Raw genomic sequence first — 27,391 nt, forward strand, 5'->3', positions numbered from 1 at the left:
AGTTTTCAAAGCTGTCATCAAGTCAAAGGGTGGCTACTTTGAACAATCTCAAATATAAAATATATTTTGATTTGTTTAACACTTTTGGTTACTACGTGATTCCATATGTGTTATTTCATAGTTTTGATGTCTTCACTATTATTCTACAATGTAGAAAATAGTAAACATAAATAAAAACCCTTGAATGAGTAGGTGTCCAAAAGTTTGACTTGTACTGTACATGACATTTAAAGACTTGTAATTTAGCAGACGCTAATCCAGTGACTAATTACGCTTTCAGCCTTCTGACACTGTCCCCACTCTCTCTTCACCTTCAGAACCAGATTCACAGCAAGCTGATTGGGCGCCATGAGGTGGAGAGCGCCGTCATGCAGGAGAGGCTGCAGCAGCTGGCGGGCCAGAACAAGGGGCTGCAGGCCCAGCTCACCGAGATGAAGAGGAAACAGGCCGAGCTCGACTGCAAGGTGGGGGAGAGGTGGAGGGAAGGGGGAGGATGGAGGGTAGCCAATGGTAGCGTTGAAATGTGTGGATTAAGTGGGCTGCAAGTTAAGACAGGGGAGGGAGAGTGGGGATGAAGGCGCAGAAAGAAAGAGGGATGGAGAATGGAAGCGGGAGGAGAGGGGGAGTAGTGAAGGTATATGGAGGAAGGTAGTGGAATAAGTGGACTGACTGCCAGGTGAGAGAGGAGATGAGGAAGATGGAGAGGGTGGGGGAAATGGAAGCAGCCTAGGGTGAGTGGGCTTTGTGTGTGAGCCTGCAATCTAAACAGATGCCATTGCACAACTAGATGGACTAGTGGCTTTCAGTCAGGCTTTGCGCCAGAGGTGATTTGTCTCTCGTGTCTTTCCTCTTCTACCACTCTCTTCCCTCTCTCTGTAGAGTAAAGAGGAGGTGATGGCGCTGCGCTTGCGGGAGGCTGACAGCATGGCTTCCATGGCTGAGCTCAGACAGAAGATAGCTGAGCTGGAGATACAGGTGGGATGTTTGTACACAGATCTGAACTTGACTTCCATATTGAATGCATGTTATTGTCAAGTGTGTTTATATTTCTTCTGGGTGGTATGTGTGTATTGGAGAGCTCGTCTTCCCTGCTTCTTTGGCGTTGACTGTACGTATGTGGGCGAGTATGTGAGTGTGTGTCTCATTCCCCTATCCCTGTCCTACAGAAGGAGGAGGGTCTGATCCAGGGCCAGCTGAACCACTCTGACTCCAGGCAGTATATCACCCAGCTTCGAGACCAGATCGGAGAGCTCAAGAATGAGGTCACACACATTTAACAGTCATTTAGCAGACGCTCTTATCCAGAGCAACTTACAGTAGTGAGTTTGTACTTTTTGTGGTACTGGTCCCCCGTGGGAATGGAACCCACAACCCTGGTGTTGCAAGCGCTATGCTCTACCAACAGAGAGAGACAGACAGACACACACACAGTAAAAGCCCTCGTGCCTGGGGTTAGTTTAGCCTTTGAAACCCATCTACATGAGAATCAGATCCCCCTCATGCTTTTTGTATTTCTCTGAAATGATAGATGTTGGCCGCCACATGAAGCATGACATACTAGATTCACTACTCTGGCCTTCCTCTGTATGACATTTCCAACCACATAGAACAGATGTACCCCCCCCCCACCCCTTAAAAACCCCAGACCTCAGAAAGAGAGCAACGAGTGCGTGTGAGAACGAGACAACACTGATTCTCACATGCTTAAAAACACACACACACTAACATAGCTGAACCACGTAATATACACTTGCTCATTCAGAGAGCGGCTGTGCGTGAGAAGGATGTGTCGGAGGAGGGAGTGATGGGACTGCCTTGCCCTTTTCTGTTCACTAGTTCTTAGAGTGCATACTGTTGGTAGTATTCGTCATATGGAGCCTTTATGTGAAGAGTACCGAAACACTCGTGACAAAGTCGAGATTAGCAAGCAGTCATTTTCCGGTCTCAAATCTCAGGCATCTATTTTGCAAATGAATTCATGTTTTGGTGTTGGACCCGTATCATAAGTAGAATTAGCATATATGTTTTTTTTTTGTAACTGTCGGAAGTTATGATTATAAAGTGTTTGTCATACCAATGACTTTTGAATATTCTGATTTGTCCCAGAACAATATGATCCACTTCAACATAGTACAGTATTGATACACTTCGAGAAGGGCTGATCTAGAATCAGACCAGTATAGTGTACATGATTGAACTCTTTTGTGTAAACCGAGACAGAAGAGGAAGAGGTGGGCGAGTGCCTAGTTATAGTGTTCCTATTGGTTAACCACTACCCTCCCCCTCCTACCAGCCTAACTCAGTACAAATCTCAGAGTTTTCTGTAAGTACTGAATCAGTGTTGTATCTACACATACACACACACACACTCACGCAGACACACACAGGCACATCAGACTGGATTTAACCTTGTCACTTCAGGCTAGACCACCATACCTGGTTGCTATAGAAATGGGTCACTTTCCAACCAGTGTACACACTCTTCTCATCAACATACAGCATCAAAAGCCTTTCTTTATGATATCAGTAATATCCCTAGATGATTGTGACAATAATCTACGGGGTATGAATGTCTTATCCTTATTTCTTTCTCTTTTAGATCAGGCAGCTCCGCGGGCAGCGCTCCAAGTTCGCCCCTAGTTCCCGGGGCAGGGGCTACCCGGATCTGTGTCTAGCTAGTCCCTCGTCGGCTGGAGGCGACTACCTGAGCTCGGATGAGGACCTTCTCCCCAGCCCCATCCCCCCTAACGCCATCTACCCCGCCCTGCCCCACCCCTCGGCCAGGCTGGACAGCGAGGGCAGCACCGACAGCGAAGCAGAGGCCCACCCGGACCACCCCCACCATGGCCCCTCGCAGCAGCTCTACACTAGCATGGTGTGTGCTGAGGTCCTGGACAACTGAGCCATGGAGGTCCCTGGAACTCCCTGACCTAGACTACTAAAGATACTGTACTCAGTATCTCTTTAGTATTAGAGATGCTGTACTCGCCCCAACTTTACTGTACTACTGTTCTCACCCTAAACTACTGTAACCTGTAACGGACAACCTCCCCTCCTCCTTCTTCGTGTTGGTGCCATGGTCTCTCCTCTTTTTGTCATTCTCTTCTCTCCATTTCCCCCTTTTACTTCTCTCTTCACTCCTATCTCTCTTCACTTATCCCTCTCTTTATCTCTCAATCTCTTTCTCCTCTACATTCTCCCAGACCCTGTATTCCCTATGGGGGTAGAGTTAATTCCAATCCTATTCCCCTGTCCTGTCCTGTCCTGTCCTGTCCTTGGCATTAGTTTCCACACTGCACTCCGGACCTAAGTGAAGAACAGATAACTTCCGTATGCTCGCTCACTGTGCAGCGAGCATATCCTATCCGCACAGAAAGCCGAGAAAATAAAAGGGATTGAAAATGGACAAAAAAATTGCTTTCAACTTTACTCCAACCATACCACACAGCAGTGACTATGAGATGCATAGGACATCGCTTTGATGAAATGATTCCCCTCAAGTTTGGAAGGACTTCAATATGGACTTGGGCTCGGTAAAAGAGGATATGGATGGATGACTTGTTGGGCTTGACCGTGCTCGTACTGTCCCATGGGCGAGATGGGGAACATACTGTCTCCCTCCATCTCTTTCCTCCTCCTTTTCTCTCTCTCTCTCTGGCTCTCTTTCTGTCATTCCATCATTCCAAGAAGACCCATTGGCCGCCTTCGCACTGCCTGTTAAAATTAGAAACAACCATCCACTGTAACCTCACAATGCACACTTCAAAAAAAATGAGAGCGAGAGGGAAGGAAGTAAGGATAGAGGTAGGAAAAGAGGAGTATGCCATGGACTTGTACACATCAATATCATAGGGATGTTACTAGATGACATCACATGCATAGATTAATATTAACAATTTACCTTACTGAAATATGTTTGTTGTGTGTCTCAATGACTTGCAAGCGAATTACGATGGCTAATGTCAACAACAACAACAACAAATCTCAACGTTGCCAAATCTTAGGTAATTTTTCTGCTCTTATTTATGTTATTTATTTTCATATTTTTTATATATATCTATATAAATATATAGATACCAACGGCGGCCAAACTTTATATATACGTTGAGTTCCCTCGGTCTTTTGTGCCAACTTGAATCCTGAGGCTGAGGTGTCAACAGACGGCGTCCTTGACGATTCATGTCAGAGAGACAGAACAAATGCGCTGCTATGATTTTCCTTTTTTCTCCCAGTCTTCTTCTATGTTATGTTCTATCTGCTCGACATACAGTTGAACTTTACACCCCTTAGGAATCAGTTGTGTGTGTGTGCGAAAACTACTGTGAAGAAATTGTTGAATGGTTATGGCTATGCTTCATAATGATGTCTCTACCTATGACTTATGAAATACCCACACATAAACAACTCCTTTATAATCTATTTGAAATGTGTTAAGGCATTTTTAAACCCTAAGAGCAGGTATCAACCCACAAGTGTTTATAAGAGGAGAGCAATGGCTCAGTCAATCATTCATTTTGTCTAATGGTGAGGCTGGAGTTTACTAGTTTGGGACTGTTTGGCATGTGTACGTCTAAATGCTGTGTGAGTGACGTGAGGGGGTTAATTTGAAGTTACCAAAAAAAAAGAGAATTTGTTGAAATTGACCAATCAGAGGCAAAAAAAATCTAATTTACCAGCTACAAGTGTACTCATCAGATCATCATAAATATCATTATCAAGTTGGTCCAGGGTCATCACTCTGTTTATGTCTCTGTTCTGTTCTCTGTTGTTCTTGTCTCAGTCATGGTGCTGTATGATGAATTATCAATACCTCTCCTTCCAGAACAGCCAACTGTGACATCACTTCCTTTTTCTACTGGCTGTTACCAATAGGATTTAGGGATGGATGGAAACATTCAGTTGTGAACGTGTTGACTGAAAATGTCTGACTATCTGATGCATGCTGTTACTACAGCTTCAGATGGCTAAAATGCACAGGTTAACAGACTGGGAGCAGTATTTTGCTTAGTATATACCTCATTGGCTAACTATGTGGCATATCATCCCAACTGTCTTGAATATATGACAAATGCTTGTTAGAATTAGCTTTAGCTCAGTCATTAGGAGTGGGGAGACTAATGCATCGGCTTGGTGTCATGTTTCCAAACCTTTCAAAATGTTCTGTGTTTATATCAATGGGACAGAGTTGATCATGGGAATCGATGATAGCCATCTGGAAAGAAGCTCCATGTGGTTGCTTTCCCAATGTCAAGGGGGAAAGGGTTCCATACAAACTCTATATAGATGGAAGGAGCATTGTCTTACTTCTGTGGCAGACACTTCACATATCACATTTATATATTCTTACAACAGTGGATGCAAAACGTATAATTCAATAATATTCCATATGACAACCTGAACTAAAGTATTCAAATAAATATATCACAAGAATAATTGAGTTGATTTGCTGATGCAGACTGCAGAGGATGTGTAGTAGTAATATTCAATAGGGTGATATACGATTCTGGATATACGATCCTAAGATTCTAGATATAGATTCCAGATCTCCTCTTGACTTAACGCAGTGAGTGCTGTTCTGGGAATATGGGAAGGGATGCTTGGAGTGGTTAGTGTAGCAAGCTAAGGCCCTGTCTCATGTCAGTATTAGTGAGCACTTGTAAGGTTTCTTGGTAGTATTGAGGTACTGTATAATGCTATGCCACCAAGCCTATGCATCCCAACTTTGTATCATGTTTTCTTGTGTTCAAATTATGCCACGTACTCAGATTTGGTGTGTGCCTGGCTTTTGTCGCACAGTGATGCTGAATGAAGGGGGAACCTGTCACCAACTGCCAAGGAAATAAGGGAGCTCCTCTAATGGGGTTCCGCTGCCATGTAGCCCATCTTTCTCTCACTCAAGTATTACAAATAACCACCTTTTTAGAGGTTAAACCAGTGCAGCAGCTGAAATCACTGTTGTCTGGTGTAACATCCTGGACCAGTCAGTTACGGCATTACTTTAGCAATGGGAGGGAGTTCGGATGCCATGTGTTGCCAACCTGTGGTAGAGTATAGTCTTGGTCAGTGATGGAAAAAGTCCTTGAGTCATACCTGAGTAAAAGTGAAGATGCCTTTTAATAGACAATTACTCAAATAAAAGTGAGTCACCCAGTAAAATACTACTTGAGTAAAAGTATTTGGTTTTAAATATACATCCGTATCAAAAGTAAAAGTATTAATCATTTCAAATTCCCTACATTAAGCAAACCAGACGGCACCATTTTCTTGCCTTTTTTTATTTACGGTTATTAAGGGGCATACCGACACTCAGACATACTTTACAAACGAAGCATTTGTGTTTAGTGAGTCCGCCAGATCAGAGGCAGTAGGGATGACCAGGGATGTTCTCTAGATAAGTGTTAATTTGACAATTTTCCTGTCCTGCTAAGCATTCAAAATGTAACGAGTACTTTTGCGTTTCAGATAAAATGTATGGAGTAAAAAGTACATTTATTTTCTGTAACTTTTACACCACTATATTCCAAAAGTTGTCAAAAATATAAATAGTAAAGTACAGATACCAAAAACTACTAAAGTAGTACTTCAAAATATTTTTTACTTAAGTACTTTACTCCACTATTAGACACTACTCGACAGTGTCTAATTTACACAAAGTCTTGTGTACTCGCTCCACACTCGCATAACACCAGGGTGTATAACAACCCTGCATAATACAAATACTATACTGCTGTTCAGAGATGGTGCTCGGATGCGGAGTTCCCCAGTATCCCAACTACAACTGGTATAACTGTGACTAAAATACTTTTTGATACACATGAAGATGCCCTCTGATTCAGTATTTGTCATCCATGTAGTTTTATGATTAGCGTTGGTATGGCTATTCTTTGATCTGAACTAAGATCATGTTTAAAATCTTAGGGTGTGGTGAATGGTAGGGTTCCATGTTTAAATCTATATAGTGCCATAATGTAGGTAGATTTATACATAGTATATCAAATGCAATTTTCATAGACAGTTCAGCATTTTCACTGTGGTTTAGGGTGGTGTTCATCAAAAATATCTCAAAGGTCAAGGCCACTGTTGAGCTAGGACTGAAGGATCCCCAATATGTTTAAGATTTATTTATATATATATAACCATGTTAGACTGAAACTGGAACACTATATATGCCGTTGTCTGTGTCTCAAAGAAGAAAGAAACAAAACATGGAGACTCCCCCTTATGGACAGTGTCCTCATGCATACCCTGGGTTGTATTCATTAGGGCACACAATGTAAAATATTTTAAAACGTTCTGCAAACAGAAAAAACAAATTTGTGTTTCTTATTGGACAAGTCCATGAAGTATCTCCTGATTTCAGTCACTTTTCTTCCATTTGGTGCCTCAAACACAACCCCGGTGTAGGACTTCTCTCATGTATGTAACAGCAGGTCGGTATCCACTTTACTCCCTCCAACCTTGTTCACTCTCTCTTGCAATTCTACCAATGTGTTGTCAAGTATATTAATGACAGTAATAAAGATGATATTAATGACAATATTATAAAAACATTTCAGTGTTCTGTACTTGATGATTGATATGAAATAAACATTGACACTACACATTCACAGATGCCATGACGAGGTGGTACGGTTGTTGTTGTGTTGATTGTCTGCACCCCTGTCTTCATTTGGATATAAAATCCATTGTAATCTTCCATTGAACCCGTTATCCTCTTTGGCTCTCTGTCCCTCTTATCTTTCTCTCCCGTTCTGCTCATCACAACATTGGGTTACCAGTTAATTTCGGTTTGGGCTTTCCGTCTCCATCGCTCTCTGCTCTAACTTCCATTTTGAAACCCCCTCCTGTCTCAACACTTGTGTGTGTCGACACTTTGCCGCACATTACTCAAGTGACCCCACCATCCTCTCATTTGGTTTCTTATTACTTGGTATTCTCTTGCCTCACTTCCACACATCTTCCTGTTTTGTGATCGTGTGAATCATTTTGATAAAACAATGAAGTAGACGGATATTAGAGATTTGTATACCAACCTCAAGTCGAAGAGGACATTTGGTCATTTGAAAGTGAAGAGATTAGAGTACATCTAGACTTGTTTGGTGCTATATACTGTAGCAAAGCAGCGATGAGTGGGTTTTTAGTGCAGCAGAAAGACCTGTTGCTCAGCAGTGGAGTCTGTCTGGTCTTTCTGAGGAAGCTCTGTGGTTGAGGTGGCTGCTGCTGAGTGGAGCGGTGCTACAGACACGCTCTTCCCCATCACTTTCATTGGGCTTCACTGAACTGAACACTACATCTCAGTGGCTGAATACAGCCTAGAACTTAAACGTGAGCATATAGATAGATTTTTACTGTAATGATACATGATTTGAGCTTCCTGTTCAATTTTCATTAGTTTATTACATAGTTGGAGATTCAGGAGTAAAGTTTACATTTTGGCATATCATATTTTGATATTCATTTTTGTTTGAATTAATTTAGAATTTGAGCCTGAATGTATTTGTTCAGCCTATTTGCTTGATGTGAAAGGTTGACATTTGTATGCCTTTTAAAGAACCTTATCTGGTAAGTTTGTATGAAACACTTCTTTGTAGTGAGATTTTCACATTTTCCATTCTTGCCGTAATGGCATAAATTACTTCTTGCAGTCTTCAATTCCATCCTGCAATTAAGATTAGGAGCATATTTTTGCTTTGTGCTTTTAGGAAATGATCATGTACACTATCACCATCTTTTAAAATCAAAGCTCTGTCATCTCACCAGGTGACTTGACTGAAGACATCATCTTCAAGAGGGCTAGCTGCAGAGATTTGTCATTCCTCTTTTATTAGGTGAGTTTCTCTGCATTTACTGTACCAAATGAATTCAGCCAATGTGTTCAATCTAATCATTTACCTCCACGGGTGTATCTGCATCATACTTAGTTATGCTGTTTCAAATGTCACCCTGTATCTGCAAAATGACACAGTAGAAAGAGTTCCGTGTTTTATTTCCTGATCCATTGGCCCTTGGGCAAAATATATGAACTATTCTGCTTAGTAACATAGAATACTTCAAATGAGAAATGTTTTATATCTGAAGCTTTTCACCAGTATGAATCCAGCAGAGGAAAAATAAATCAAGCCTTTTTGCCCCTAGTCTTCTATCATGTTATGTCTTCAATACTCTACCATTTGCCACCTGTAAGGCTGTGCAACCAGAGGGGAGAGAGCTCACAGGGTGAGTCGGGATAATACATAACGGTCTGCTGTGTTTGGTTGAATTTGGGTGGTAGCTGCTGTAGAATGGTTTTAAAACACTGGGTGCTAGTGTATGTTGCCACAGTTTATGCAGCAATCCAACCAAGCTCAAGAGTAATGAGCACGTGCAATGACTTGGCTGAGGCGATCTGTCTAGAGATGTCTGTAAATTATACATAACACACATGTAATGCCAAATAAATGACCTCCTTTATGAATAGATACAGTAGGAAAAGCTCTGCTGGGAAAATACTATATTTCCATTCAGTATATTTGAACTGATTTCATTATGGAGCTCGTTTTTATGGTTTCAAAATGTTGTCTTCATAATTTTAGTGTCAGCAAAACCCACAGTACTGTTACTTTCGGAGTGGTTGTGTGACCAGGGCCTGTACTTAGAAAACCTTTCCGATTAGGTGTGCTGATCTCGGATCAGGTCCCCCTTGTTGCTGTTATCCTATTCATAATTATCTGAAAGTTAAAACTGATCTTAGATCAGCACTCATACTCTGAGAAGCTTTATGAATACGGCAGTGTAGTATGTGACTGTGTTAGTCAAAGCACTGCTGCCACCTGCTGTATGTTGTTTGATATGAATAACACCTGGACTATTCTGTCAATTTTCATGTATTCCATATTGCAGGGCCTTCTACTTCCATTAGACTGAGTCTACAAAACCCTCTGTGCTCCTGCTGCTTCTCGCTTCCCCACCATGCCTCGTTCTTTCCTAGTGAGGAGGGGGGGCTCTCCCCCTCTGCGCCACAAAGCAGGTAGCCCCTGCTTGGGCACGACCCTGGTGCCAGTAGGTCCCTCAGAAACAGACAAGAGGCAGGGGGGTACCTTTCAGGGACAGCCGTCACCTAAGAGTGCAGTGTCTCTAGTGATGCACAATGAGGCCTACCCACCACAGCCCTCTCCACCTCCAGCCCTCCACCCTGCCTCACATAGTCCCCCTTTCCTTCACCCCACCAGTCCCATGTCTTCAGGTAGGTGTTGAGCACTAGGCTCAGCTAACACAAGCTCATGTACATCTGCCAGTTTTGTGTATTATTGTTCTCTCATAATCATTCATTCTTATACAATTTTCATTAAAGTTAAGACTGAAACAGAAATGTGTTTAAAACCTAGAGATCAGTGATTGCTTGTAAGAAGGGGCTATTAATGTAACTTATCAACCTCCTGCTATTCTCCATCTTAAGATGGTAGAGCTGCGCTGCACCACCACTCTTCCTCCCAGTTGAACCCTGGCAGCCCTGCTGAGGAGGTGGGCTCTCCCCTCCTGGGAGAGACCCGACACAGAGACTGTCCCCAGATCAGTGACCACAGGGCCACTGGGACTGAATGTCCACTGTTTGGAAAGGTTAGTGGATGATCCCAAATCAGTTTTGTTATTCTAACTCTCTGACAAGTCGTCATTGCAAATAATAATCTGTTCTTAATTGATTTACCTGTATAAATAAAGGTGAATTATTATTCCCTGTAGCTCAGTTGGTAGAGCATGGTGTTTGCAACGCCAGGGTTGTGGGTTCGATTCCCACGGGGGGCCAGCACAATTTTTATTTAATTTTTTTAAATGTATGAAATGTATGCATTCACTACTGTAAGTCGCTCTGGATAAGAGCGTCTGCTAAATGACTAAAATGTCAAATTAAACGTCAACCCTCCTCTCCATCAAAAAGGTTTTTTGATATTAGTGATACGAGAAAGCTATGTTTGCTTCCATCATGGATAGTGAACAATTCTGACTCATTGGAATACCACTGAGGTGATTGGTTAATAAGAAGGCTGTGTGTAGGTCTATCCAAAGGTCAAAGTGCAGCAACTGAAGTCTGACGTGCTTTAACTCTCTATTCTGTTTCTGACTGGAAGACCAGTGTGAGGATTAAATCAAGATAAGAGGTCTATTGTATTTACTGCACTGCTCTCCACTTTAATGCAAATGACATTAAAGTGTTTATTTCCTTTTCAGAGTTTCTTTTCTTTCTCCAGTCTGGAGTCCCACGTCCACAAGTCCCATGTTGGCAGACACAAGCAGTCATCATCAGCACACAACAAGACTAACAGTCAGCCGTATGGCTATAGGCCAGACCTGGGTTTGAGCTACAGGGTCAAGGTAGGAATAACACACCTCATAACGCCAAATAAGGTCTGTTGCCTGCCACATTACATGTATAATGAAGGGTTTTAAAGCAGGTCTGGGGTCAGGTCTATTATAATCAGATCACATTGTGACGTCAAGATGTGGGACATAAGTTCCATCCCACCTGAAAAGGCTGATATTGCAGGCATTTTTTTCATACAGCTGTTGCAGAAAAAGGGCATTATCATAATTTCACAATTTCAGAATGTTATTTCGACCTCATAGTATGGAAATATCATTAAAAACTGGAAATCAAGTTATTAACTGCACTGTTCTACTAATGTATATGGAATTGTTTTAAGGTCATAGCAAGGATCATTTAGCTATTTGATTTTGAATTTTAAGACTCCTTGAAGTATCAAAAAAAGATCTAAAAAAATAAATAATCCTTAATAATTTTGTCCTTACTGTTATTAGCCCATAAAAACACATTAAATAACAGATTCACTACATGGAACAACAGATACTCCTTCAAAAAAGATCAAAAGGAAGTTAGTTCTGAAGTGTCTCTCCTATATGTGAGAGATTTAAGAAAGATCAGGGAACACATACATACATACATATAAATATATATTTCCATGTATTTAACTCCATATTTTGTGCATTAAATAGTCTCCATATATAATTCCATACATTTTTTCAGCTGGTACCAGGGGACCTTCAGACGAGTCTTGTGAGCGTCCTAGAGCAAAACATGTATATGTTCGTGAGAGTCTCATCTTTCCATAGAGGGGTCAAAATAGTTTGTAGGACATTCGGAACACTACAGATGATTTTGTGCGAAGACCGATTTTCAAGATGTCTCCTGGTCTGACAGACACCACTCTAGCTCTGTCACCTTTCACCTCAGATGTGAAAGTGCGACATAGGCGGATGCGGTGGATTGAGACACATCCAATGCAAAAACAACATCTCTCTATCTTTAAACTGGGGGATTTTTTAATGCTAATTAGATCAACATTAGGGAGTTTTAAGAGTTTGATGCTAGTTATAAACTATACTGCTCAAAAAAATAAAGGGAACACTAAAATAACACATCCTAGATCTGAATGAATGAAATAATCTTATTAAATACTTTTTTCTTTACATAGTTGGGGGTCAAAAAGTATATACAGGAAAAAACACTACAGTAGACCCTATACATGACCCTATATGGCCTATATTATATGGCCTATATTATATGGCCTGTTTTTGTTTGGTGTAAAATATATGGCCATATATGCTTTGTTCTCATGTGTTTCAGGACCGTACGTATGGCTGTAAGGTGTGTGGGAAAGTGTTCAAGCGCTCCTCTACCCTGTCCACTCACCTGCTAATCCACTCTGACACGCGCCCCTACCCCTGTCAATACTGTGGCAAAAGATTTCACCAGAAATCTGATATGAAAAAACACACCTTCATTCACACAGGTGAGTCAATATGTATTCTACAGAAATAGGGATCTTGTCTTTGTCACAGTCACGTTAGAAACATATTAACTATTTTAAATATATAAAAGAAGCTATGAGAGTGGTAGGGGCATGTGGTGCCTGTTACAAATGTAGTGAATACACGCCAGAGTCCGGCGGGAAGTGATTTGGCCTTTAAAATAAGTAAATATAACAGCCATGTCCCGACCACTCTCATTGATTTGGATTAAGTTAGCTGAAGTTTGTAGTGACTGTTTAATTAAAGAGAACCCAACCATGCATTACAGTTTTTCCTGGCTCACTTTCAGGGTGAGGAACCATCTAACATTCAGTTATAAAAGAGTGAACTTCCCCTTTAATACTGTATGTCCCCTCTGCCCTCCTATCCCAGGTGAGAAGCCTCATGTGTGCCAGGTGTGTGGCAAAGCCTTCAGCCAGAGCTCCAACCTCATCACCCACAGTCGTCAGCACAGTCGCAACCAGCCCTACCGCTGCCTCTATGGCTTCCAGTGCAAACAAGGACCTGAGACAAAACCAGGAGAACCACCGTACATAGACCTTTAGGCCAAGACCCTGGCTAAGAACTGATCTGAGCTCAGTTTTCACAATCAGGAGAACCACTGTACATAGATAGCAACTCAAACACCCTCACATGGTCATAGCTGACCCCAGATAATGTTTTCATTATAAGGGGCACCACTGCACAAGCAAACCAGAAGCTGGGGATGGATGGAAGAAGGGATGGATGCTCCACAAAAAATTCTAACAAACATTTACAGTTGAAGTCGGAACTTTACATGCACCTAGGTTGGATTCATTACAACTCGTTTTTCAACCACTCCACAAATGTATTGTTAACAAACTATAGTTTTGTCGGTTCGGACATCTACTTTGTGCATGACACAAGTAATTTGTCCAACAATTGTTAACAGACAGATTATTTCACATTGAATTCACTGTATCACAATTCCAGTGGGTCAGAAGTTTACATACACTAAGTTACCAGTGCCTTTAAACAGCTTGGAAAATTCCAGAAAATTATGTCATGGCTTTCTTTAGAAGCTTCTGATAGGCTAATTGACATCATTTTGAGTCAATTGGAGGTGTACCTGTGGATGTATTTCAAGGCCTACCTTCAAACCCATTGCCTCTTTCCTTGACATCATGGGAAAATCAAAAGAAATCAGCCAAGACCTCCACAAGTCTGGTTCATCCTTGGGAGCAATTTCCAAACGCCTGAAGGTACCACATTCATCTGTACAAACAATAGTACGCAAGTATAAACACCATGGGACCACGCAGCCATCCTACTGCTCAGGAAGGAGACGCGTTCTGTCTCCTAGAGATGACCGTACTTTGAACATGCAAATCAATCCCAGAACAACAGCAAAGGATCTTGTGAAGATGCTGGAGGAAACAGGTACAAAAGTATCTATAGCCACAGTAAAACGAGTCCTATATCGACATAACCTGAAAGGCCGCTCAGCAAGGAAGAAGCCACTGCTCCAAAACCGCCATAAAAAGCCAGACTACTGTTGGCAACTGCACATGGGGACAAAGATCGTACTTTTTGGAGAAATGTCCTCTGGTCTGATGAAACAAAAATAGAACTGTTTGGCCATAATGACCGTCGTTATGTTTGGAGGAAAAAGGGGGAGGCTTGCAAGCCGAAGAACACCATCCCAACCGTGAATCACGGGGGTGGCAGCATCATGTTGTGAGGGTGCTTTGCTGCAGGAGGGACTGATGCACTTCACAAAATAGATGGCATCATGAGGCAGGAAAATTATGTGGATATATTGAAGCAACATCTCAAGACATCACAAAGCCCTGACCTCAATCCTATAGAAAGTTTGTGGGCAGAACTGAAAAAGCGTGTGCGAGCAAGGAGCCCTACAAACATGACTCAGTTAGTTACATCAGCTCTCTCAGGAGGAATGAGCCAAAATTCAACCAAATTATTGTGGGAAGCTTGTGGAAGGCTACCCGAAATGTTTGACCCAAGTTAAACAATTTAAAGGCAATGCTACCAAATACTAATTGAGTATGTAAACTTCTGACCCACTGGGAATGTGATGAAAGAAAAAAAAAAGCTGAAATAAATCATTCTCTCTACTATTATTCTGACATTTCACATTCTTAAAATAAAGTGGTGATCCTAACTGACTTAAGACAGGGAATTTTTACTAGGATTAAATGTCAGGAATTGTGAAAAACTGAGTTTAAATGTATTTGGCTAAGGTGCATGTAAACTTCCAACTTCAACTGTACCTTGACTGTAGTTGAATCCCAACTGTATATTTTGCCTACATATATATTTCAGTTTTTTCAGTGTCATCATAGAGTCATATCTGAAAATATGTTGAAAACACCTTTGAACTTTATTCCAAAGTATCGCTTTCTTAAGTGTGTGCATTAATCTTTGTTATCCACTTTCAGATTTGGATAACAACAAGATATTATTGTTATGAATGATCATTGTTTTTTTTCTAAGTGATCAAACTCCCTTGCTTTTTAATGATTTACCTCTCGGGGAGGTTGGTTAAAGGTATGTCACTTTGAAATAAAAGAAGTTAAACCATGTGCAACGCCCACGTAGGTTATCTGGAATTCTCTGGAAATGAATCATTATATTCATTCTCTTTAATTCTCTGGAACGGAAACATTTACCTGGATTTAAATACCTGTGATGGGCTGAGAAAGCCCCCTCTCTCTCTCTGTCAGCGCTACCCTATAAAAGCACAGCCATCTCTTCACTTCACTAAAACACCTGATCCCTTCAACCCCTCCACTGCACCACCAAGGAAGAACACACAGACACAGGTAAATACATCATTTAGAAAACATGCTTTAGGTTTTAAATCACAATTGGCCTCATTGTGACTTCATCCCCAGGCTTAATGGCTACAGAGAGAGAGCCAGCTGGGGTCAAGATTAGCCTCATGGTGACATACCTGAGCAGGGATGACTGAGGGACCTTACAGTTATGTTGTGTGTATGGGGTACATCACAGCGATGGATCAGTCATTCAAAAATCATGTTAACCACTGTCTTCGCACACAGAGCGAATCAATGCAATTTATTATTCGATTTGAAGTTTGTTTTGTCCTGAACTAATTTAAGCTTGCCAAAACAAAGGGGGGTGAATACTTATTATAGGCCTCTGTATATAGTGTAACATCCTTATGGTGGTACTGTTTACAGTTGTCTACTATTTTAACTCACATTCAATAAATGAATTGGAATGGGAATTTTCAAATCAATTCTGATTTGACACACACCCTGGTCTCGTTTCAAGACTTAAAAACTGTTTTTAAAGAACAGTTTCAATCAGTATACAGGTCAAGACGTCACCCTCTTTCTCTGTCCCTCTCCATCGTAGCAACAATGGGTTAGGGAAAGAGTACTCTAGCTTCAGGCACAGACAGCCATGACGACAGCCATGACGACAGCCATGACGACAGCCATGACGACAGCCATGACGACAGCCATGACGACAGCCATGACATATCAGGCGTAAACATATCAGACCAAAGCATATAAGATGGTAAGGGTGGTATTTCAATTGCTAAATCACCAATCAGGCTGGTATGTAACCTAGTCTAGGAGGAGGGACTGTATAATTTAACACAATTATATTTTATTATTGCGCAATGCCACTTAGCCTAAGTGGCCCATCCCACATGGGATTATAAGAAACATTTATATTAGACATTTCAAATAATAAGTAATTACATGTCCATATACAATGAGCTCCAAAAGTATTGGGACAGCGACACATTTTTTGTTATTTTGGTTTTAGAAATTATACAATGATTATGAGGTTAAAGTGGAGACTGTCAGCTTGAATTTGAGGGTATTGTCATCCATATCAGGTGAACCGTTTAGAAATTACAGCATGTTTTGTACGTAGTCCCCCCATTTTAGGGAACCAAAAGTATTTGGACAAATTTACATGTGTATTACAGTAGTACAAAGTTAAGTATTTGGTCCCATATTCATAGCACGCAATAAATACATCATGCTTGTGACCAAAAACATTTGTTGGATAAATTTGCTGTTTGTTTTGGTAGTGTTTCAGATTTTTTTGTGCCCAATAGCAATTAATGGTAAATAATGTATTGTGTCATTTGCTATATAATATTTTTCGAAACACTTATGTGGATGCTACAATGATTGCAGCTCATTCTGAATGAATCGTGAATAATGATGAGTGAGAAAATTAGAGGTATAAATATCATACCCGCCAAAAAATGCTAACCTCCCCTGTTATTGTAATGGTGAGAGGTTAGCATGTCTTGGGGGTATGATATTTGTGCATCTACTGTTTGACATCTTCCTAGCAAATTATGTTGAGGATCACCCCAAATCCTACATGATCACTGACGACAAAGGGGAGAAGTTCGTCAACACCGGAAAGATCTGTGGGGATGAGGACGGGGTGGATCACACCCCCAAAAAGTGTGGGCTGGGTATCAGAATGGCAGTATCACAAAATAACATTGGTAGTCACGAAAGAACATTGTTTCTAAGGTTCCTCTGTGTTCAGGGGTATCAAAAGTGCGGTATAGTCCAGGTGTGGGTATAATAGACACAGTTCCTGTTCCATGCGGTTGTCAAGAGTGGTGGTTATGAAAATAAGCATGACAAAAAATGTTTTTATCCTAGTCCTCAGGGTGGCGCCCCCTTCAGAATATAATGGATGGGAGACTGGCAGCGTGCTCCGTCCAGGGGCGGGCATGCGCAGTTTCACCACTGGTGAAGAGAATGGTGGGGGTACGGTCTGCAGTTCGCTGTGCTTCCTCCTCCTTTTCATGGCTTCATTTCGTCAATCGTCACCGAGGTCCTAGCACCTGTCTTGAGAAGGGAGATTTCCTCTCTCCTTCAAAAGCAGGCAATTCGGTTGGTCCCCGTGTCAGAAGTACAGAGCGATTGGTACAGCCAGTACTTCTTAGTTCCCAAGAGCGATGGAACGTTGAGGCTCATCCTGGACTTGCTTGTTTCAAACAAGCACCTCAAGGTTTGTAAGATCAAAATGCTCACAATTCTCAGGCTATTGCAGTCGGTGCTTCCCAGCGATTGGTTCACGTCCATAGATGTGAAGGATGCGTATTTTAACGTAGCTATATTTCCTCCCCACAGAAACTTTGAAGTTTCATTTCGAGGGTGTGGCCTACGGGTTTCTTCTCCTGCCTTTAGGGCTCTCCCTATCACCCACACCTTTTCTATGGTGGTGGAGGCGACTTTGGCACAGGTGCGGTGCCAGGGGATCAGAGTATTGGCCTATCTGGAAGATTGGTTGGTCATTCTGGAGTCTAGGGAACAGGTGGAGCTCCACGCTGGTTTCCCATATTCAGTCTCTGGGGTTCACAGTGAATCACAAGAAAAGTTATCTGACACAGCTCATTCAGTTTCTGGGTCTTGTTTTGGATTTGGTTCTAAATCATGTGTTTTTGTCCCAACAGAGGTTCGCAATCCGTCTGTCTGGTACTGTATCAGCTGGGGCACCCTGTGCCTTTTCGCTTCTGCCTGTGGTTATTGGGTCTGATGGCCTCTATGATAGCTGCTGTGCCTCTGGGACTTCGGTTGATGTCTGTTTCAGCGCTGGGTGATTGCTATGCGTCGGGATGCATCTCGCCACTTCCATCAGTTGCTCAAGGTAGCCCCGTCGTGCCTAAGGGCCTTGACTCCTTGGAGGGACCTGTGACTGCTGTAGCAGAGGGTTCTCATGGGCCGAGTAGTGTTATGACAGACACGTCTTTACTGGGAGGTGGAGCGCTGTGTGTGGGCTACTCTGGGACAGAGGGATTTGGTCAACAGCGGAAAGGGTGCTGCATATCAATTACCTAGAGCTACTGACTGTTTGCTAGCACTGAGGTGTTTCCTTACGATGTTTGAGGGCCAGCATGTGTTGGTACGGTCCGACAACAGGACAGTGGTGGCATACATCAACAGGCAGGGGGGGATGTGGTCTCAGTCTCTCCTATACCTGGTCCGTTATCTGCTCGTATGGAGTATTGCGCATTTCCTGTTGCTCAGGGCGATGTATCTTCCCGGATCTCTCAATGTGGGCTCGGATCTACTTTCCAAGGGGTTCCTATCTCTACATAGTGGAGACTGTACCCCTCGGTTTTTGCCCAGATATGGGTCCGGTTCGGCAGGGCCATTGTAGATCTTTACGCATTGCGCGAAAATGCGCATTGTCGTCTTCTTCACAATGAGGGATCTGGGCACTCTGGTGGGAATGGATGCTTTGGCGTATCAGTGGCCTCGGACCCTGCTCTATGCGTTTCCTCCGGTGGACCTGATTCAGGCCACGGTGGAGAGGTTCCGTCAGGAGGGTCTGTTGTTGATTCTGGTGGTTCCCAGTTGGCCCAGACAACCATGGTTCCCAGAGAAGATACCGCCTGTTGGGCGGGGAACTGTGGAGGGTTCCATGTCATCTGAGCTATTGTCCCAGGCGCATGGAAGAGTTTGGCATCCACGGACACAGATACGGGATCTGTGGGTTTGGCCCCTGAAAGGTTTAATTCGACAGCCAGGGATATATCCTTGAACGTGATCGACTATACAGTTAGCACGTGCACCCTCTATGAGAGGGTTTAAACATAAACTCAGCAAAAAAAGAAACATCCCTTTGTCTTTCAAAAGATAATTCATAAAAATCCAAATAACTTAACAGATCTTCATTGTACAGGGTTTAAACACTGTTTCCCATGTTTGTTCAATGAACCATGAACAATTAATGAACATGCACCTGTGGAACGGTTGTTAAGACACTAACAGCTTACAGACGGTAGGAAATTAAGGTCACAGTTATGAAAACTTAGGACACTAAAGAGGCTTTTCTACTGACTCTGAAAAACACCAAAAGAAAGATGCCCAGGGTCCCTGCTCATCTGTATGAACGTGCCTTAGGCATGCTGCAAGGAGGCATGAGGACTGCAGATGTGGCCAGGGCAATAAATTACAATGTCCGTACTGTGAGACGCCTAAGACAGCGCTACAGGGACACAGGCCGGACAGCTGATCGTCCTCGCAGTGGCAGACCACATGTAACAACACCTGCACAGGATCAGTACATCCGAACATCAAGACTGCGGTACAGGTACAGGATGGCAACAACAACTGCCCGAGTTACACCAGAAACGCACAATCCCTCCATTAGTGCTGTCCGCAATAGGCTGAGAGAGGCTGGACTGAGGGCTTGTAGGCCTGTTGTAAGGCAGGTCCTCAGCAGACATCACCGTCAACAACGTCACCTATGGGCACAAACCCACCGTCGCTGGACCAGACAGGACTGGCAAAAAGTGATCTTCACTGACGAGTCATATTTTTGTCTCACCAGGGGTGATGGTCGGATTTGCATTTAACGTAGAAGGAATGAGCATTACATCGAGGCCTGTACTCTGGAGCGGGATTGATTTGGAGGTGGAGGGTCCGTCATGGTCTGGGGCGGTGGGTCACAGCATCATCAGACTGAGCTTGTTGTCATTGCAGGCAATCTCAACGCTGTGCGTTACAGGGAAGACATCCTCCTCTCTCATGTGGTACCCTTCCTACAGGCTCATCCTGACATGACCCTCCAGCATGACAATGCCACCAGCCATACTGCTCGTTCTGTGCGTGATTTCCTGCAAGACAGGAATGTCAGTGTTCTGACATGGCCAGCGAAGAGCCCGGATCGCAATCCCATTGAGCACGTCTTGGACCTGTTGGATCGGAGGGTGAGGGCTAGGGCCATTCCCCCCAGAAATGTCCTGGAACTTGCAGGTGCCTTGGTGGAAGAGTGGGGTAACATCTCACAGCAAGAACTGGCTAATCTGGTGCAGTCCATGAGGAGGAGACGCACTGCAGTACTTAATGCAGCTCGTGGCCACACCAGATACTGACTGTTACTTTTGATTTTGATCCCCCCCTTTTTTCAGGGACTAATTATTCCATTTCTGTTAGTCACGTCTGTGGAACTTGCTCAGTTTATGTCTCAGTTGTTGAATCTTATGTTCATACAAATATTTACGCATGTTAAGTTTGCTGAAAATAAACGCAGTTGACAGGGAGAGGACGTTTCTTTTTTTGCTGAGTTTATTAGTGGCAGGCGTTTGAAGGTTTACTGTGGGTTTGAGCCTCGGGCTGCTGTGGTTCATCCACTCTGGTTGATACTATGCCTCGCACGAGCATTTTACCAAGTCACGGCAGGTGTTCTGTTGTTTTGGACATGCAGTTCCTTGTACGAGTTCTGACATTTTAGGCTCGCAAGGTAAGTATTCTTGGAACCATGGGATCTATGGACTTGGGCTGCAGTGGCAGCGTGTCAGTGCGCATAGCCAAGTTGCAGCAGGTTTTAGTTCCCTATATGGGGCTCTAAGAGTTCAGGCTTCTCGGGTATGTACAGTTGAAGTCGGATGTTTACATACACTTAGGTTGGAGTCATTAAAACTCATTTTTCAACCACTCCACAAATTTCTTATTAACATACTATAGTTTTGGCAAGTTGGTTAGGACATCTACTTTGTGCATGACAGTAAGTTTTCCAACAATTGTTTACAGACAGATTATTTCACTTATAATTCACTGTATCATAATTCCAGTGGGTCAGAAGTTTACAATACACTAAGTTGACTGCCTTTAACCTCTTACATCTAGACGTTCCGCTAGCGGAACACCTGCTCCAATATCCAATGATAGGCGAATTACAAATTCCTCAAAAATCCCAAAACTTCAATTTTTCAAACATATGACTATTTTACACCATTTTAAAGACAAGACTCTCCTTTATCTAACCACACTGTCCGATTTCAAAAAGGCTTTACAGCGAAAACAAAACATTAGATTATGTCAGCAGAGTACCCAGCCAGAAATAATCAGACACCCATTTTTCAAGCTAGCATATAATGTCACAAAAAACAAAACCATAGCTAAATGCAGCACTAACCTTTGATGATCTTCATCAGATGACACACCTATGACATTATGTTATACAATACATGCATGTTTTGTTAAAACAAGTTCATATTTATATCAAAAACCAGCTTTTTACATTAGCATGTGACGTTCAGAACTAGCATTCCCACCGAACACTTCCGGTGAATTTACTAAATTACTCACGATAAACGTTCACAAAAAACATAACAATTATTTTAAGAATTATAGATACAGAACTCCTTTATGCAATCGAGGTGTCCGATTTTAAAATAGCTTTTCGGTGAAAGCACATTTTGCAATATTCTAAGTAGATAGCTCGCCATCACAGGCTAGCTACTTTGACACCCACCAAGTTTGACCCTCACCAAACTCAGATTTACTATAAGAAAAATTGGATTACCTGTCCTGTTCTTCGTCAGAATGCACTCCCAGGACTTCTACTTCAATAACAAATGTTGGTTTGGTTCCAAATAATCCATAGTTATATCCAAATAGCGGCGTTTTGTTCGTGCGTTCAAGACACTATCCAAGGGTGACGAAGGGTTACGCACCCGACGCATTTCGTGACAAAACATTTCTAAATATTCCATTACCGTACTTCGAAGCATGTCAACCGCTGTTTAAAATCAATTTTTATGCTATTTTTCTCGTAAAAAAGCGATAATATTCCGACCGGGAGTCGTTGTTTTCGTTCAAAGACGAAAGAATAAAAACATGGGGTCGCCTTGTGCACGCGCCTCAGTCTCATTGTACTCTGATCGACCACTTACCAAAGGCGCTAATGTTTTTCAGCCAGGGGCTCCAAAGACATCATTCAGCTTTTTCCCGCCTTCTGAGAGCCTATGGGAGCCGTAGGAAGTGTCATGTTACAGCAGAGATCCCCAGTTTTGGATAGAGATGATCAAGAAGGCCAAGAAATGGTCAGACAGGGTACTTCCTGTACAGAATCTTCTCAGGTTTTGGCCTGCCAAATGAGTTCTGTTATACTCACAGACACCATTCAAACAGTTTTAGAAACTTTGGAGTGTTTTCTATCCAAAGCTAATAATTATATGCATATTCTAGTTTCTGGGCAGGAGTAATAATCAGATTAAATCAGGTACGTTTTTTATCCGGCCGTGAAAATACTGCCCCCTATCCATAACAGGTTAAACAGCTTGGAAAATTCCAGAAAATTATGTCATGGCTTTAGAAGCTTCTGATAGACTAATTGACATCATTTGAGTCAATTGGAGGTGTACCTGTGGATGTATTTCAAGGCCTACCTTCAAACTCAGTGCCTCTTTGCTTGACATCATGGGAAAATCAAAAGGAATCAGCCAAGACCACCACAAGTCTGGTTCATCCTTGGGAGCAATTTCCAAACGCCTGAAGGTACCACGTTCATCTGTACAAACAATAGTACGCAAGTATAAACACCATGGGACCACGCAGCCGTCAAACCGCTCAGGAAGGAGACGCGTTCTGTCTCCTAGAGATAAACGTACTTGGTGCGAAAAGTGCAAATCAATCCCAGACCAACAGCAAAGGACCTCGTGAAGATGCTGGAGGAAACGGGTACAAAAGTATCTATATCCACAGTAAAATGAGTCCTATATCGACATAACCTGAAAGGCCGCTCAGCAAGGAAGAAGCCACTGCTCCAAAACCGCCATAAAAAAAGACAGACTACGGTTTGCAACTGCACGTGGGGACAAAGATCATACTTTTTGGGGAAATGTCCTCTGGTCTGAAGAAACAAAAATATAACTATTTGGCCATAATGACCATTGTTATGTTTGGAGGAAAAAGGGGGATGCTTGCAAGCGGAAGAACACCATCCCAACCGTGAATCACGGGGGTGGCAGCATCATGTTGTGGGGATGCTTTGCTGCAGGAGGGACTGGTGCACTTCACAAAATAGATGGCATCACGAGGAGGGAAAATTATGTGGATATATTGAAGCAACATCTCATGACATCAGTCAGGAAGTTAAAGCTTGGTTGCAAATGGGTCTTCCAAATGGACAATGACCCCAAGCATACTTCCAAAGTTGTGGCAAAATGGCTTAAGGACAACAAAGCCAAGGTATTGGAGTGGCCATCACAAAGCCCTGACCTCAATGCGATAGAAAATTTGTGGGCAAAACTGAAAAAGCTTGTGCGAGCAAGGAGGCCTACAAACATGACTTAGTTACACCAGCTCTGTCATGAGGAATGGGCCAAAATTCACCCAACTTATTGTGGGAAGCTTGTGGACGGCTACCTGAAACATTTGACCCAAGGCTACCAAATACTAATTGAGTGTATGTAAACTTCTGACCCACTGGGAATGTGATGGAAGAAATAAAAGCTGAAATAAATCATTCTCTCAACTATTATTCTGACATTTCACATTCTTAAAATAAAGTGGTGATCCTAACTGACCTATGACAGGGAATTTTTACTAGGATTAAATGTCAGGAACTGTGAAAAACTGAGTTAAAATGTATTTGGCTAAGGTGTATGTAAACTTCTGACTTCAACTGTAAATGAAATAAGTTTTGTTGTCCTTATCTTCATCCTAATGACATGCTTGCTTAATTTAGGACTATAATTACTTTCACTTATCTTCACGAAGATTGAATGGTTACAGGTCTGAATAAAGTCGTGCAGCGGTCTAAGGCACTGCATCTCAGTGCTCGAGGAGCGACTCCAGACCCTGGTTTGATTCCAGGCTGTATCACAACCGGACGTGATTGGGAGTCCCATAGGGCGGCGCACAATTTGCCCAGCATCGTCCGGGTTTGGCTGGGGTAGGCCGTCATTGAAAATAAGAATTTGTTCTTAACTGACTTGCCTAGTTAAATAAAAAAAATTAAAAAAAACAGGATTGTCTATTTTGGATGCAACAATGAATGGAATTGAGAAAGACTGTTAGAGAGTGCTCAAGCATGCACAGATTTAAAGCAACGATATTCGAGTAATAGGCTGTTTTCAGCTACAAAAATATATATATATATATCTTTACCATAAAACATTATTTTGCAGGGCCTACCTGTCACAAGAAAAAAAAACTTACCATGAGACGATAGGTCTACATGCAACGTGAACTGCGCTCCATACTGAGATAGACTATGTCCCCACCCTGAGCGTTGATGATTGATCATGCAGAGAACAGAAGACCATGCAGAAGCCAGATTTAGACATCACATATCATTTAACGTTTGATTTCATGTCGTGCTGTTCATATAAATAATTTATTATAATTTACCTGTTTCTTGCAGTTATTTATCACGGGAAAAGGGAGTGGTTTTAGGCGGCTAATCTCTGTACATTTTGGTAACCGGGTTCCCACCATTCAACCCTAGCAGAGGCATGTGGTGCCTGTTAAAATGTAGTGGCTACCTGCCAGAGTATGTAACCACGCCAGCCTAGGACCTCTACATCCGGCTTCTTCACTTGCAGGATAGACTGGGCCTGGCTCCCCAGTGAGTGGGCCTGGCTCCCTAGTGGGTGGGCCTGGCTCCCTAGTGGGTGGGCCTATGGCTACGCCTCTGCCCAGTCATGTGAAATCCATAGATTAGAGCCTAAAATATTAATAAATTAATGTATAAAATCTAAAAAGATAAATAGAAAACACGTCAACTAAAGTTGCAAACAAAATAAATATAGGCCTAAAATTGGGTCAAGTGTTAGCACCACCTCACGAGACCCCCGTTTCTCAACCATGTAAATTGGGGTCCATGTCTTTGCAGATATAAGTTGTAACCGCAGCGATATAAGTTGTAACCGCAGCTGTTATCTCCTTCCATCTTCGTGATGCTTTGCCATGTGGTGTGCCGCGGGCAAAAGCCTCTTGCAACGTCTGAGTCGGGGGGTTTGTTTTGAGCACGACTGTACTTTTTTGGGTCTCATCCGTAGACTCTCTCCATACTGTTTCACGTGATTCTTACGTAGGTGGTAAAATAGGATGGTGGTGTTTGAGCCTGTTTTCGGGACCGGCCTACGGCATATTTTGCAGAGGACTGTTTTCTGGTCGGTGTCAGACTTTTCACACCCAAACCACGTCTATGTGACCGAAGTAGCCCCTTTGAGGTACGGTCTCGGTGCTGTGTTACGTTCAAGTTCCTCCATGTTTGTTTGTGTTGCAAATTTCCTGTATTGGATAAGGGCACAATTTGCCGTAAAGAGTGTGATTTGCGACACAACGAAATAAAAGATAGAAAAACATCTATCGTTTAATATTATGCTCTATCGTCACACGATATGTATCGTCATATCGCCCAGCCCTAGGAAACAAAGTTATCGCTTTAAGTGTGCATTAAAAACATGTTTTGTTATGTTATTGTTATGGAACTGCCGGTCTGCAGCCAACAAGGCTGAGTTCATCTCAGCCTATGCTACCCTCCAGTCCCTAGACTTCCTGGCGCTGACGGAAACATGGATTACCACAGATAACACTGCTACTCCTACTGCTCTCTCTTCGTCTGCCCACGTGTTCTCGCATACCCCTAGAGCATCGAGCCAGCGGGGTGGTGGCACTGGAATCCTCATCTTTCCCAAGTGGACATTCTCTCTTTCTCCCCTGACCCATCTGTCTATCTCCTCATTTGAATTCCATGCTGTCACAGTTACCAGCCCTTTCAAGCTTAACATCCTTATCATTTATCGCCCTCCAGGTTCCCTTGGAGAGTTCATCAATGAGCTTGACGCCTTGATAAGTTCCTTTCCTGAGGATGGCTCACCTCTCACAGTTCTGGGTGACTTTAACCTCCCCACGTCTACCTTTGACTCATTCCTCTCTGCCTCCTTCTTTCCACTCCTCTCCTCTTTTGACCTCACCCTCTCACCTTCCCCCCCTACTCACAAGGCAGGCAATACGCTTGACCTCATCTTTATTAGATGCTGTTCTTCCACTAATCTCATTGCAACTCCCCTCCAAATCTCCGACCACTACCTTGTATCCTTTTCCCTCTTGCTCTCATCCAACACTTCTCACTCTGCCCCTACTCGGATGGTATTGCGCCGTCCCAACCTTCGCTCTCTCTCTCCCGCTACTCTCTCCTCTTCCATCCTATCATCTCTTCCCTCTGCTCAAACCTTCTCCAACCTATCTCCTGATTCTGTCTCCTCAACCCTCCTCTCCTCCCTTTCTGCATCCTTTGATTTTCTCTGTCCCCTATCCTCCAGGCCGGCTCGGTCCTCCCCTCCTGCTCCGTGGCTCGACGACTCACTACGAGCTCACAGAGCAGGGCTCCGGGCAGCTGAGCGGAAATGGAGGAAAACTCGCCTCCCTGCGGACCTGGCATCCTTTCAGTCCCTCCTCTCTACATTCTCCTCTTCTGTCTCTGCTGCTAAAGCCACTTTCTACCACTCTAAATTCCAAGCATCTGCCTCTAACCCTAGGAAGCTCTTTGCTACCTTCTCCTCCCTCCTGAATCCTCCTCCCCCTCCCCCCCCCTCCCTCTCTGCGGATGACTTCGTCAACCATTTTGAAAAGAAGGTTGACGATATCCGATCCTCGTTTGCTAAGTCGAACGACACCGCTGGTCCTGCTCACACTGCCCTACCCTGTGCTTTGACCTCTTTCTCCCCTCTCTCTCCAGATGAAATCTCGCGTCTTGTGACGGCCGGCCGCCCAACAACCTGCCCACTTGACCCTATCCCCTCCTCTCTTCTCCAGACCATTTCCGGAGACCTTCTCCCCTACCTCACCTCACT

At 43.0% G+C, this 27,391-nt stretch overlaps 3 protein-coding genes across 9 annotated transcripts in view; all 3 read left to right on the top strand.

The window, feature by feature from the left end:
- The window catches only part of LOC106564642 (EVI5-like protein), a 38,424-nt gene extending 30,817 nt beyond the window's left edge, over positions 1-7,607 (top strand). For all 3 annotated transcript variants that reach the window (XM_014130811.2, XM_014130810.2, XM_014130813.2), the window contains 4 exons: positions 318-464; positions 880-975; positions 1,167-1,262; positions 2,600-7,607. In XM_014130811.2, coding sequence (XP_013986286.1) covers positions 318-464; positions 880-975; positions 1,167-1,262; positions 2,600-2,902 — 642 coding nt within the window. In that variant the 3' untranslated portion in view covers positions 2,903-7,607. The remainder of the gene's footprint in view (positions 1-317; positions 465-879; positions 976-1,166; positions 1,263-2,599) is intronic.
- Positions 7,608-7,951: 344 nt separating this feature from the next.
- Positions 7,952-13,811, top strand: LOC106564643 (zinc finger protein Gfi-1b). 5 transcript variants are annotated; one of them, XM_014130815.2, is made up of 8 exons: positions 7,952-8,325; positions 8,479-8,562; positions 8,761-8,828; positions 9,880-10,222; positions 10,436-10,596; positions 11,206-11,349; positions 12,620-12,785; positions 13,177-13,811. In XM_014130815.2, the coding sequence occupies exons 4-8, from the start codon at positions 9,949-9,951 to the stop codon at positions 13,347-13,349; spliced, it is 918 nt and encodes a 305-aa protein (XP_013986290.1). In that variant the 5' UTR covers positions 7,952-8,325; positions 8,479-8,562; positions 8,761-8,828; positions 9,880-9,948; the 3' UTR covers positions 13,350-13,811. The 5 variants fall into 5 exon arrangements, with proteins under 5 accessions (XP_013986290.1, XP_045547176.1, XP_045547175.1 ...); XM_045691220.1 differs by having other exon boundaries at positions 9,968-10,222; XM_045691219.1 differs by having other exon boundaries at positions 7,952-8,562; positions 9,968-10,222.
- Positions 13,812-18,978: 5,167 nt separating this feature from the next.
- Positions 18,979-27,391, top strand: part of LOC106564722 (uncharacterized) — a 61,769-nt gene continuing 53,356 nt past the window's right edge. The window contains exon 1 of the mRNA XM_014131008.2: positions 18,979-19,126. Coding sequence (XP_013986483.2) covers positions 18,979-19,126 — 148 coding nt within the window. The remainder of the gene's footprint in view (positions 19,127-27,391) is intronic.

The sequence above is a fragment of the Salmo salar genome, chromosome ssa12 (assembly GCF_905237065.1).
Source record: "Salmo salar chromosome ssa12, Ssal_v3.1, whole genome shotgun sequence".
NCBI lineage: Eukaryota > Metazoa > Chordata > Actinopteri > Salmoniformes > Salmonidae > Salmo > Salmo salar.